Source organism: Staurois parvus, unplaced genomic scaffold (genome assembly GCF_062004578.1).
Source record: "Staurois parvus isolate SC_StPar_1 unplaced genomic scaffold, SC_StPar_1.0 ptg000031l, whole genome shotgun sequence".
Lineage (NCBI taxonomy): Eukaryota > Metazoa > Chordata > Amphibia > Anura > Ranidae > Staurois > Staurois parvus.
Window position 1 is genome coordinate 9915659 of NW_028317827.1, and position 14370 is coordinate 9930028.

Consider the following 14370-nt stretch of genomic DNA (forward strand, 5'->3'; position numbering starts at 1 on the left):
ATTCAACCATTTCAGTTTTTTTTCAATGAAAGCTGGTTGAAATTGCCTATGTATTGCCCTGTGTGGCCAGCATTGAGCTCTTGTCCATGTAACGGAGCCCTGCTGCATACTATCATTTCGTCATGATGTGTACCACGAGTACAGATGCCACACCTCCTTAAATGCTGCCTTTGTGCATACTGATATTATTACATTCCTAATTTCATTGCCAGCTGCTTGGCTTTATAACTTATTAAGCCTATGAAAATGATTTTACATTCCATCAATTAAAACAGTATATCACAAAAAGGGCCCTGTCGGGGTAAAGTGGTATAAAGTTCGGAAATATGTCTAAATCCTGGGATATGCTCCATAATCTTTCCCACCTTCTCCGATGTCCTTTTCCCAGCTCAGCTGTTATCTGATATAAATCAGGAAACCTCAGCCTAAATCCAGGATAATGAAGTTTGGCAGCCCAGAATATTTGAGATTCTTTGAGAACCTACTTTTAATCCATACCGGACAGTCAGAATGATTAGCAAGTGTTTTTATTCTCTTGCAGATGTTACCTTTAAATAAAACAGTAATATTCTTTATATTAGCTTTAGAATTTAGCACATACTAGCATATATATATATATATATATATATATATATATATATATATATATACACAGTATCTCACAGAAGTGAGTACACCCCTCACATTTTTGTAAATATTTTATTCTATCTTTTCATGTTACAACACTGAAGAAATGACACTTTGCTACAATGTGACGTAGTCAGTGTACAGCTTGAATAACAGTGTAAATTTGCTGTCCCCTCAAAATAACTCAACACACAGCCATTAATGTCTAAACCGCTGGTAACAAAAGTGAGTACACCCCTAAGTGGAAATGTCCAAATTGGGCCCAAAGTGTCAATATTTTGTGTGGCCACCATTATTTTTCAGCACTGCCTTAACCCTCTTGGGCATGGAGTTCACCAGAGCTTCACAGGTTGCCACTGGAGTCCTCTTCCACTCCTCCATGACGATATCACGGAGCTGATGGATGTTAAAGACCTTGCGCTCCTCCACCTTCCATTTGAGGATGCCCCACAGATGCTCAATAGGGTTTAGGTCTGGAGACATGCTTGGCCAGTCCATCACCTTTACCCTCAGCTTCTTTAGCAAGGCATTGGTTGTCTTGGAGGTGTGTTTGGGGTCATTGTCATGTTGGAATACTGCCCTCCGGCCCAGGCTCCGAGGGGAGGGGATCATGCTCTGCTTCAGTATGTCACAGTACATGTTGGCATTCATGGTTCCCTCAATGAACTATAGCTTGGCAGTGTCAGCAGCACTCATGCAGCCCCAGACCATGACACTCCCACCACCATGCTTGACAGGGGGCAAGAAACACTTGTCTTTGTACTCCTCACCTGGTTGCCGCCACACATGCTTGACACCATCTGAACCAAATACGTTTATCTTGGTCTCATCAGACCACAGGACATGCTTCCAGTAATCCATGTCCTTAGTCTGCTTGTCTTCAGCAAACTGTTTGCGGGCGTTCTTGTGCATCATCTTTAGAAGAGGCTTCCTTTTGGGATGACAGCCACGCAGACCAACTTGATGCAGTCTGCGGCATATGGTCTGAGTACTGACAGGCTGACCCCCCACCCCTTCAACCTCTGCAGCAATGCTGGCAGCACTCATATGTCTATTTCCCAAAGACAACCTCTGGATATGACGCTGAGCACGTGCACTCAACGTCTTTGGTCGACCATGGCGAAGCCTGTTCTGAGTGGACCAATAAAAAGAGGACATGAGGCCATGCATATTTATCACAGAAAAAAAAAGGGGGGTGTGAAAAAGAAATTCACAAGAAAAGCGGTTACATCATGAACCGAAAGCGATATCCAAAAATTTCTCAAAAATTATGCTTTATTGCAAAAAATGCACACATTAGACATTTAGGTAAATACCCCAGTTAGCCATCACCACAAGATGAGACAATACAAAAAATATGACCTAAAACAAGAATTAATAAAAGCAAGATGTCATGACCGGCCATAAGTACAATAGTGCTATAAATGTAATGAGATTAGGTCTAGTATATATACAGCACAGACACATTGGAAACACCACCATATAGGGGATGTATACTAAAATGATCACCTTGAAAGGCTATACATCAAATGCTCAATTGTGTGAACATTAGTACCAGTATAATAAGGACTGAGGAGCCCGATTAAACAATACTTGTATGCTAGTGAAAGATCCAACTTAGAGTAAGGATCAAAGAGAAACATATGTAGCAAAAAATATTTGATTGCTAATATAGGCACCGGTAACCTGATGATATAATGTGTTAACACACACTTTCATGTAGGAAAAATATATGGCGCTTTCAACAGGGATGAGTGGTTCTTGACTGATGAATAAACAATAATGTCCAGAGATAACACTATGGAAAAAACTTAATGACAATGGTGACTTCTCCATATGACATCTGTCATCTGTAGTTGAAATGGCAGGGCCCTTCCAATGTAATTTAGGGATTCTTCACCACCGACGTGCAGACTAGATGTCTCCCTTATTATATATCTGTTGTGTAGATCAGGGCTTAAAATTTCAAGTCCTGAGCTACTAGCCAGGCCTTAGAGTTACTCGCCACCAACAAACACACACAAACAGAGACACCTGTACACACACACAGAAACATGTACACACGCACAGAGACACATGTACACATACACACATACAGACACGTACACACACACATACACACACAGAAACATGTACACACGCACAGAGACACATGTACACATACACACATACAGACACATGTACACACACGCATATACACAGATACATGTACATACACAGAAATACACATGCACAGACACATGTAGTACATACACACAGACACATGTACATACATACACAGACACATGTATGTACATACACACAAACACACACACATATGTACATGTACACACACACAGATGCACACACATACATGTACATACACGCAGGCACATGTACAGATACACACATGTACATACACACAGACACATGTACAATTTTACATGCATACACAGACACACACATGTACACGTACACACACACACACACCCCCCTCCCCCCCATAAAAAGTTGCAGTACTTCGTTGTTCACTCACAGATCTGGGTACTGCACTCTAGGAGGAGGCAGAGAGCACAGCACACACTCCTTACTTTGCTTTCACTGTGCTCAGCTATTGAGCAGTCTGACGGCTCCCAGTGCCAATGACAGATCCAGCCTAAGCTCCGAGCCTGCTCAGCAAGACAGCCCTGGGGGACACACTCGCCCCCACCATAATTTCCACTCACCATTGTCGAGCAGGCAAGTGGAATTTTCAAGCCCTGGTGTAGATTATGGGAATATCCATGCTGTATAGTGAAAATTGGGTGCTGTGCACCTTCTAAGAAGTATGGCACGATGTCCCCATCCTGTAGTGAATAAGTGACATAAGAGATAGTCAATATGGTTGTCACTAAGTATATCAGATATTGATGGCCATAAGGCCGTAATTCCTTTTCTGTATTTGTGTTCCACTCACCACCTGTTCAATGAGTAAAGAACGGTGCATAATTATTCTTGTTATTGGATTCAAGCCCGGAGTCCAGGAGGCAGCCACCAGCATCGGGACTATGGACAAACGGGCTCTGCTTCCATCCCGTTACACATGCAGATTGATGAACGCCCAGCACGAGCGTGTATTTCCATGTACCCTGCAGGACAAGGTGTATTACGCCAATGCGTCTCACCGGTAATGACGTCACGCCGAAACGCATTGACGTGACACGTCAGTGACATCACTGCCGGTCAGTTGGAACTTTCACTAGCATACAAGTATTGTTTAATCGGGCTCCTCAGTCCATATTATACTGGTACTAATGTTAACACAATTGCATATTTGATGCATAGTCTTTCAAGGTGATAATTTTTGTATACATCCCCTATATGGTGGTGTTTCCAATGTGTCTGTGCTGTATATATACTAGACCTAATCTCATTACATTTATAGCACTATTGCACTTATGGCTGGTCATGACATCTTGCTTTTAATAATTTTTGTTTTAGGTCACACTTTTTTGTACTGTCTCATCTTGTGGTGATGGCTAACTGGGGTATTTATCTAAATGTCTAATATGTGCATTCTTTGCAATAAAGCATACTTTTTGAGAAATTTTTGGGTATCGCTTTCTGTCCATGATGTAACCGCTTTTCTTGTAAATGTCTTTTTCACCCCCCCCCCTTTTTTGCTGTTCTGAGTGGAACCTGTCCTGTTAAACCGCTGTATGGTATTGGCCACCGTGCTGCAGCTCAGTTTCAGGGTCTTGGCAATCTTCTTATAGCCTAGGCCATCTTTATGTAGAGCAACAATTCTTTTTTCAGATCCTCAGTGAGGTCTTTGCCATGAGGTGCCATGTTGAACTTCCAGTGACCAGTATGAGAGAGTGAGAGTGATAACACCAAATTTAACACACCTGCTCCCCATTCACACCTGAGACCTTGTAACATTAAAGAGTCACATGACACTGGGGGGAAATGGCTAATTGGGCCCAATTTGGACATTTTCACTTAGGGGTGTACTCACTTTTGTTGCCAGCGATTTAGACATTAATGGCTGTGTGTTGAGTTATTTTGAGGGGACAGCAAATTTACACTGTTATACAAGCTGTACACTCACTGCTTTGCAGTGTAGCAAAGTGTCATTTCTTCAGTGTTGTCACATGAAAAGATATAATTAAATATTTACAAAAAAGTGAGGGGTGTACTTACTTCTGTGAGATACTGTATATATATATATATATATATATATATATATATATATATATACACACTCTATATTCCCAAAAAGTATTGGGATGCCAGCCTTTACACACACATGAACTTTAATGGCATCCCAGTCTTAGTCCGTAGGGTTCATTATTGAGTTGGCCCACCCTTTGCAGCTATAACAGCTTCAACTCTTCTGGGAAGGCTGTCCGCGAGAAGTGCATTCATGAGGTCAGGCACTAATGTCGGGCGAGAAGGCCTAACTCTCAGTCTCCGCTCTAATTCATCCTAAAGGTGTTCTATCGGGTTGAGGTCAGGACTTTGTGCAGGCCAGTCAAGTTCCTCCACCCCAAACTCTCTCATCCATGTCTTTATGGACCTTGCTTTTTTGCACAGGTGCGCAGTCACGTTGGAACAGGAAAGAGCCATACCCAAACTGTTCCCACAAAGTTGGTAGCATGCAATCATCCAAAATGTCTTGGTATGCTGACACCTTAAGAGGTCCCTTCACTGGAACTAAGGGGCCAAGCCCAACCCCTGAAAAACAACCTCACACCATAATCCCCCCTCCACCAAACTTTATACTTGGCACAACGCAGTCAAGCAGGTACCGTTCTCTTGGCAACCGCCAAACCCAGACAAGCCCATTGGATTGCCAGACAGAGAAGCGTGTTTGGTCACTCCAGAGTCCAGTGGCGGAGTGCTTTACACCACTGCATCTGACGATTTGCATTGCACTTGGTGATGTAAGGCTTGGATGCAGCTGCTTGGCCATGGAAACCCATTCCATGAAGCTCTCTACACACTGTTGTTGTTCTAATCTGAAGGCCACATGGAGTTTGGAGATTTTTAGCTATTGACTCTGCAGACAGTTGGCGACTCCTGCGCATTGTGCGCTTCAGCATGTGCTGACTCCATTCTCTCATTTTACGTGGCCTACCACTTCGTGTTGCCATTGCTCCCAGTTGCTTCCACTTTGTTATAATACCACTAACAGTTGACTGTGGAATATTTAGTAGCAAGGAAAGTTAATGGATGGACTTATTGCACAGGTAGCAACCTATCACGGTACCACTCTTCACTGAGCTCCTGAGAGCGACCCATTCTTTCACAAATGTTTGTAGAAGCAGTCTCAATGCCTAGGTGCTTGATTTTATACACCTGTTGCCATGAAGGTGATTAGAACACCTTAATCCAATGATTTGGAGGGGTGTCCCAATACTTTTAGCAATATAGTGTATATGGAAGCTACACACAGCTATGTGCCTAATCAAATGTGATTCTACACTAATGTATTTAGATATCAGCACTGGTTTCCACTTTAATGACCATGATTTTGAGATTGAATGTCCAGCAAGGTAATAAAGGTCATTTTAATAAAGAAATTATATTACTCTGGATCTCGGAGTGAAATTATCAGTTTCTGCAGTCAGTTTTGCCCATTGAGCTGCTTTATTTTTGTGAAATGTAAAATAATGAGGGCCTATTTTCTGGCACAGAAACAGAAGAACAGATCCAGAATAGCTAGTTTAAGTCCATTCTACCCTTAAAAACCACCTTGCTCCACCTTTCCCATCAACCACCACAAAATCGTGACATGCAAATCCTCTCTCGGTTTTCCTTCTAATACCATGGATTGGAAACTGGATAGTATAAAATAATCACAATGCAAATAATATAAACTCACCTTACAGCAAATATCTGATCCTCAACCTCCAGTTTTCCCAGTTTTTTATATACAGCGTGCATAAACTTATCGCCTTGGTAAGCTGTCCCTCTGCCATCTACTGATGCAACAACAATGTCCTCAGAGCCAGAGAGATAGGTCCTCCAGCCAAATGCAAATGCGGCTGTCACTTCTTGGCTGCAGGGGCCTCCATACCTTAAAGATGTGTTAAAAAAGGAATTTCAGCTTACATCATAGGATTTAAAACAATATAAAAGAATTGTAAAACCAACACTTTGTTCCATAAATATGATAAATGTATTTAACCAAATTATGCAGAAAGCGAATATAAGATGATTGATAACATCCTTTGCTCTTGTTACCTGTACCTTTAAATTCATTCATCTTTATCCCTCAGCAAAATCTATTCCAGAGTTATTAGATTATAGATGGGCCATTAATGATCATTTCTCTAGAGATCACCAAGATCAGTGAATTAGAAAGGAGAAGCCTCATTGCTCATCTTGAGCTGCCTATATGTGGAGAAAATGTAAACTCATAGGATGTGGTTCCTTCACCTATTATTGATCAAGACATTGAAAGTAGGGTTCAAGAAAATGTACTAAATGTACTAACTAAAGCATACATCCCCATTCTACAATATTCACAACCTACAATATTTTTCACAATGCAAGCTTTACCGAAAAAGCAAAAGTAACTATTGACTGATCTGGATGGATTGGGGTGCTGTATTGAAAACCATACATTGATTCTTGTTTCTACAAGCCATTGTTATGTTGGCATTGTTTGAATTCCCTTAGCTCTGCCCACCCATTAGCCACTGTGATGGCCACCATTTAATTGGTGGACAGAAGAAACTCTTGATACTAGTTTTCATATTTATACTGACATTGGTAGACATAGGGTAGGCATCAAGCTGGAAAATCTTAATTTACAGTATACTGTAGATTGCATGTGGGAAGGAGTTAATGCAGGAATATGAATGGCTACCTAAGAACTTGCACCTGTAATGGCAGGTCACTTATCTGTTCTGACAAGCTCCTTATGAGCAAAGTTCGTATCATGCTGTATTGCTGCTATATTGCAGTAAATTACATACACATAAATGAGAAGAGGGTATTTCTTTGACTTATCAAAGTATGGTGGAAGGGTCAACTTGTACCAGAATGCTGGAAAAAACAAAGATAGGAAGTATTTTAGGTAGACATCAAATAGATCCAAATATGTAACTTTATTTCATTTTTAGGGGCAATAGTGCCTAGGGTGACCATACATGTAACAATCTTATCAAATGATCTTTCACAGAATCGGACAATATGATCAAATCTATTAATCCAAGATACAAACAGCATCATTGTTTGATTTTGAGAAAAACAACCAATTTAATTGAAATGGCCCTGATTGTTCTGGATGTAAAATCTGATACAGTAGATAGATCGATATGATTTTTAAGTGTATGACACACTGGATAATCTTCTCAAACTTTCAATGAACCGATCAAATTGTTCTTAATTGACAATACTATTGTGCATAAAATCTTTCCATGTATGGCCACCATTAGACCAATAACATATTTTATTTACAATATTGAGCTCATTCACTATATGTTTCATTCAATCATTGAAAAGCTATTTTTTTTTTGCTACTATTTAGCGGTCATTAGCACTTTTGCACTGGCAACAGAGAAGGTAAACAATAGAAATATAACAGAAAAAGATCATACTCATTCCATTCCTTTTAAAATTCCCAATTTTGTTTTCAGGCATTCGTACTGTTCGAAGTTGCTCTCCCAGTTTGCTGTTGTCTTCTAGTACCTTGAGTTCTATAATAAGATATATTGCAATAAGTGATACACCTCTGTCAGCCTCTATATTCACAGATATACTATATATAACTAGAAAAGCTGAAATTTCTGGGGAAATTGTGTGAAGTGTTCTTGCCTCCACCAGTAGTCTACAACAGGAGTGGGCGGAGTAACTGGGTGGAGTGGCTTGAGTAACTGTTGTGTGGTTGGAGTGGCTGGAGTAACTGTGAAAAGGTTGGACTGGGCAGAGTAACTTTATGGAGTGGGCAGAGTAACTGTGTGGAGTGTTTGGCGTGAGTAAAGATAGTAAACATTACACTAACCAATTGATTGATCAAATTTAAAAGCTGGCAAGCTTGATAGAGTGAGAAATGCATTTCAACTTTAAATTATTTATAGTTTTAAAAACTATAAATCCTACAGCGAAGAGCTTCATCTTGTGAGAATCACAAGACTCAGACCTACATTTTCATGCATAGTATGTCTCTGAAATATTAAAAATGAAGGCACAGTCGCAGTTTAGAAATTGCCCTTCAAATTTGAGGTGGCTAGAGTGCAGTTTCAATGAATGTCAATGGGCAGCGTGAGTTGCAAATAAATGGTCATATGGTGAAAACTATCAGGACTACGGCTTAGCCGTGGACATTTTTAGTGGCAGCAGGGATAGCTGAACATTTTGATATAAGATTTATGTAGGTGGGCTTGAAAATGAGGGAGTGATGGCAGTCTAGAAATCATGTCCTGATTTTTCAGCTCACACTCTAGCTTTTGTCAGCTCCCACTCTAATTTTGAACATTCCTCCATTCATTCCTATGGGACCAATTTCACCACAAAAACGCCGATATTTCATGAACCATTCGGCGAAACGTTCCACAAAGTAATAGCACACCAATCGGGAACAATCCGCACGTTTCAGTATATTACTGTCTATGTAGTGTAAAAACTGTGGGAGGAGTTAGGGTGGTAAATTTGGCTATAATAATAAGAATATATATGTGAGATAACAGTAAGTGGTCTTGCCATGCAAGAACACTTAATAAAAATTGAATCTCTCTCTCTCTCTCTCTCTCTCTATATATTCTATACTCATATATTGATATGAATTAATAAGTAGTATAGAAGTGGAGCAACAGTGGTGTCTTTATTCACTACTAACTTAGAGGTAAATGAGTACCCCTTAATCATTTATGTAGGGGGTGAGCCCCTTGCTTTTAAAGGGGTATCAAGATTTTGATAAGCCATTGTTGGGGGAAGGGGCCCTTGTCCTTGTCAACATGCATCAAGTTGCTTTGCCAGGAGGGTTCATGTTGAGGGCATGTGGAGTGGTATGGTTCTCCGGGTTGAACGTCTAATATAAATTTTGTGCAGGGTGGGGCACACTTTTTTTTTTTCTTTTTGCGTGGGGTTAACCTTGAAATTCATATCAGACCTGAAGCATCTGGTATGGAGTTTTTTGCTTGTTCTTTTTTTTTTGTGGAGTCCAGCTAAGGGTCTGGTATATACTGTATTTTAAGGAGGAACATAGTTAGTCTGAACTGGATGGACATTTGTCTTTTCAGCCAACCATTAAAAAAAGTTATAATCCTATACCCACAGTTGATCCAGAGGAAGGCAAAAAAACCCAGCAAAGCATGATCCAATTTGCTCCTGCAGGAAAAAAAAATTCCTTTCTGATCCCCCGAGAGGCAGTTGGATATTCCCTGGATCGGCTTTACCTATAAATGTTAGTATCCAGTAACATTCTGTGTATCTAAGAAACAATCCAGGCCTTTTTTACAGCAATCCACTGAGCTGGCCAGAACCAACTCTTGAGGAACTCTATTCCACATTTTCACATCTCTCACTATGAAGGAACGTTTCCGTGTTTGGAGATTAAATTTCTTTTCCTCCAGACGTAAAGAGCTCCCCCTTGTCCTCGGTGTAGAGTTATTCATCCTGAGGTCATCACAGAGTTCACTATATGAACCACTGATTTATTTATACATGTTGATCATATCCCCCCTTAATCTTCTCTTCTCAAGAGAGAATAAATTCAGTTCCTCTAATCTTTCCTCATAGCTGAGCTCCTCCATGCCTCTTATCAGTTTGGTTGCCCTTCTCTGTACTTTATCCAGTTGCCCAATGTTCTTTTTGTAAATTAGTGCCCAAAACTGAACTGCATATTCCAGATGAGGTGTTACTAATGATTTGTACCGGGGTAATATGATATCTCTCTCTCTGGAGTCTATACCTCTTTTAATACAAGAGAGGATTTTGCTTGCTTTAGAAACCGCAGCTTGGCATTGCATGCCATTATTAAGCTTGCGATCTACCAGAACTCCCAGATCCTTCTCCACCATTGATTCCCCCAGTTGTACCCCCCCAGTATGTTTGATGTATGCATATTCTTAGCCCCTAAGTGCATATCCTTACATTTATCAACATTAAACCTCATTTGCCACATAGTTGCCGAATTAAACAGTGCATTGAGGTCAACTTGTAAGTTGGAGACATCCTGTAAGGACGTTATTCCACTGCACAACTTGGTGTCATCTGCAAAGACTGAAATGGTATTTTTAATCCCAGACCCTATATCGTTTATAAATATATGAAAAAGTAAGGGTCCCAACACTGAACCTTGGGGTACATCACTGACAACCCTAGACCATTCAGAGTATGAATCATTAACCACTACTCTTTGAATACGATCTTTTATCCAGCTTTCTATCCATTTACATACAGATTTTTCCAACCCCGTAGACATTACCTTACACATTAGCCGTGTGTGGGGAACTGTGCCAAACACTTTTGCAAAATCCAAGTATACCACGTCCACCACCACCTCTCTGTCCAAGGTTTTGCTCACCTCCTCATAAAAAGAAATCAAATTTGTTTGACAACTTCTGTCTTTCATGAATCCATGCTGTCTGTTACTTAAAATATTTTTTTCCAGCAAGAAATCATCTATGTGGTCTTTTATTAAACTCTCCAGTATCTTCCCAACTATAGAAGTTAAACTAACAGGTCTATAATTACTTGGTAAAGATTTTGACCCCTTTTTAAATATTGGCACCACATTGGCCTTACACCAATCCAATGGGAACAACACACTGGTTTTATTTTGTGCTGTGTCCCCCATTAACATCTATATCAGAACCTCATATAAGATAAGGGTCTGGTATAGGAGAAGGGAATCCCCAGTCACTTTGTTTACAAACAGAATGAAGAATCCAGGAGCGGTAATTTACCAGTCATTGACACAGCATTTTTTTTCTTTGTAAATGTACGTTTTACAGTATTAGTTCATATACATTGCACAGATGCGCCACTTCACAGGCAGGTTCAGGGCACTCAGCAGGAACATTTTTTAAAGAGTAACTCCACTTTTGTTGAGAAAAAAACAATTACCTCTAGGTGATCTATGTACTTTTAAGGATTTTAACATACAACATGTTTCTGCTCTAAAGGAGACACTCTTTGCTAGATCATGTGCAGGACTGATTCTGAATGAGAGTGACTTTTTCATTTTTGATCAGCTGATACACTTGAGGAGAATGGCATTGTCTACGTTCCTTTAGAAACATTTTACCCAAACTGAACTTTTTGTTGCAGATGGTGCCTGAAATCTGCCTTGTATCTTAGTGCAGACGTCTGAGAAAATCAGAAGCCAATCACACAAGCAGGAAATGACATCTCTGGGGGCGTTCTGTACACCAACTGTGTACAGAACATCTTGGGTAGCCATATTGCACTGAATTTTACAGAAACGTACAGAGCTGCAAATTGAAAAGCAAAGGTAATTTTTAAAAACAATAACTTCCAATGTGACTTGTGTCATAATTATATATGCTATATATTTTTTTTTTATTGGCAATATTTTTTTCCCATGAAAATGGAGTTACCCTTTTACGGAATTTTATATTTTTAATGTTGCTCTCAGGCATTACTGAAATCGCTTCTGCCAGCCAAAATTATTTTTATTTTATTGTTATGATACATGTTCCCCAGGCCAGTGCCAAGCACCTTATGCCATTAGTTTGACAACCCTTTGCCTATTAACCTAGAAAATGGCTATAACTGATTTCTAAGATTCATATCCTGTTCAATGGGGTTTGGATTAGGCACCCAAAGTTTAGTATAGTTTGACAAACCTGCCTCGAACTGAACCCAGGTATGTTTGGCTCATCCTTAACTGTCAGAAGGACAGGATGTAAAGTGAAATCAAGATAACAGTACAAATCTGACAAGAGTTCTAATTCTTCCCTGCTCTTGCAAATTAAAAAAAAAAGGTTTTGACTTGACATACACTCTAATTTCCTGCAATTTCTGGCAGGCAACGTTAAGGGCAATATCAAAATTATAATCACTGTGCAAATATAAAAATAACTGAGAGAATCGGTTCTATATATACAAGATGTTGTGAACTTGCTACGCTTTAAATCCACAGCAGAACATCTATGATGGTTACAAAGGAGACATCTGCCGGCCACATTGTGAAATTACACAATCTAATCTGTAGCACTGCGGTTTACTTAAAAATGTAATGGAAAGATTACAACAAATATACAGATTTCAGTAGCTGCAGAAGGTGAAGGTGCCACACTGAATACTTGCTATATACTGTACATGAAAAAGACCCTTGTTTCAGAGATCTAGTAAGGCCACACTCTCCCCCCCCCCTCCTTTTTTTTTCTCTCACCCTGCCATAGGACTTTCCTTAGGCTGGCCATAGATGAGTCCGTTTTATTTTTTTTGTTCAAACAGTGGGTTGAACAAAAAAAGAAAAAATTTACCTGATTCCCCCATCCACACAATCGAGGTGGATGGGGGAATGCTCCCCACTATGTTTTTGTATACTGGCAGAGGGGAGAATACGTCAGAATATACAGATCAGTGCTGCAGTCTATAGCCTGCAGTGCTGATTGACACCCTGTTTTCCAAAAGAATGGTTAAACAGAAGTCAATCTGTAGATCAACTTCTGTTCAATCACAATGGTCATACATGGATTGAAATTCAGCTGGTTCAGCAGGGACCAGCTGAACGTCAATCCATGCATGACCACTGTGATTAGACAGAAGTCAATTTGCCAAACACTATAACCAGCCTGGATCTTGACTAGATCCCTTCCCCCTTTCTTCTTGTCCTTAGGATTTCCTTCCTGTCCTTTAGGGCCCCGTTCTATATGCGTTACAAAATATAAGAATATTTTCTCCTTTGGATTTATACCAAACAATTTATCTCACAAGCTGATGCTCACCCTATATATAATGAGGCTCTTGGGGCACTAGATACCAAGTAATGTTATTTTATTTATGGGCAGCACAGTAACTAAATGGTAAGCACTTCTGCCTGGCAGCACTAGGGTTGTTGGTTCAAATCCCAACCACAGCAGCACCTCCACAAATTTGCATATTCTCGCTGTGCCTGTGTTGGGGTACTCCAGTTTCCTCTCACACTCCAAAGACATGCTGGTAGATAAATTGGCCCTAGCATGTGTATGTATGAATATAAATAGGGATCTTAGATTGTATGTTCCTTGAGGGTTAGGGAGTGATGTGAATGTGTAGTATATACAGTATATATATGTAAAGCACTGTGTAAATTGATAGTGTTCCATAAGTACCTAGGATAAATAAATACTTGTCTTCTCAAAAATGCTCAGTGAACCTCTTAAAGAGTTGAAAAAATATTTTTACACTAAAATCTGCATTTTCTGGGCAGTGAACATGTAGTGAAATCTGATCTAAGCTAGTTATACACACAATAATTTCTCTAATATAATAGATTCCTCAATTCAATCTAAAGAACATGAAGGAATCTTCCCTGCTGGCTATTAAACTGGAGTCACTGAAGTCACTGTTCAGCCAACTTTCTTCAACAAAAGTCAATTGAAAATCGAATTTTGTGGAGCCTGGTGCAGACTTGTGATGAGCTAAGATTTGGGCTGAACCCAGTTTGACCCAACCCGCAGGACATTGTCACATGATAGCAGACCGTTGGGCCAATCATCTGTGGCCAGGGAATTTCCTTCCCCGCAGCCATACATAACAAAAGGGCTGGGATGCTGGCTGATTATCCAAATATATTTAGCCATGCTCATACTTGGACAAAGT

At 40.0% G+C, this 14370-nt stretch overlaps 1 protein-coding gene across 1 annotated transcript in view; it reads right to left on the reverse strand.

The window, feature by feature from the left end:
• Window positions 1-14370, reverse strand: part of LOC149470805 (prolyl endopeptidase FAP-like) — a 166851-nt gene that overhangs the window by 53874 nt on the left and 98607 nt on the right. Inside the window, exons 18-20 of the mRNA XM_089660049.1 lie at window positions 8196-8294; window positions 7572-7641; window positions 6473-6667 (exon numbers count right to left, since the gene is read on the reverse strand). Coding sequence (XP_089516175.1) covers window positions 6473-6667; window positions 7572-7641; window positions 8196-8294 — 364 coding nt within the window. The remainder of the gene's footprint in view (window positions 1-6472; window positions 6668-7571; window positions 7642-8195; window positions 8295-14370) is intronic.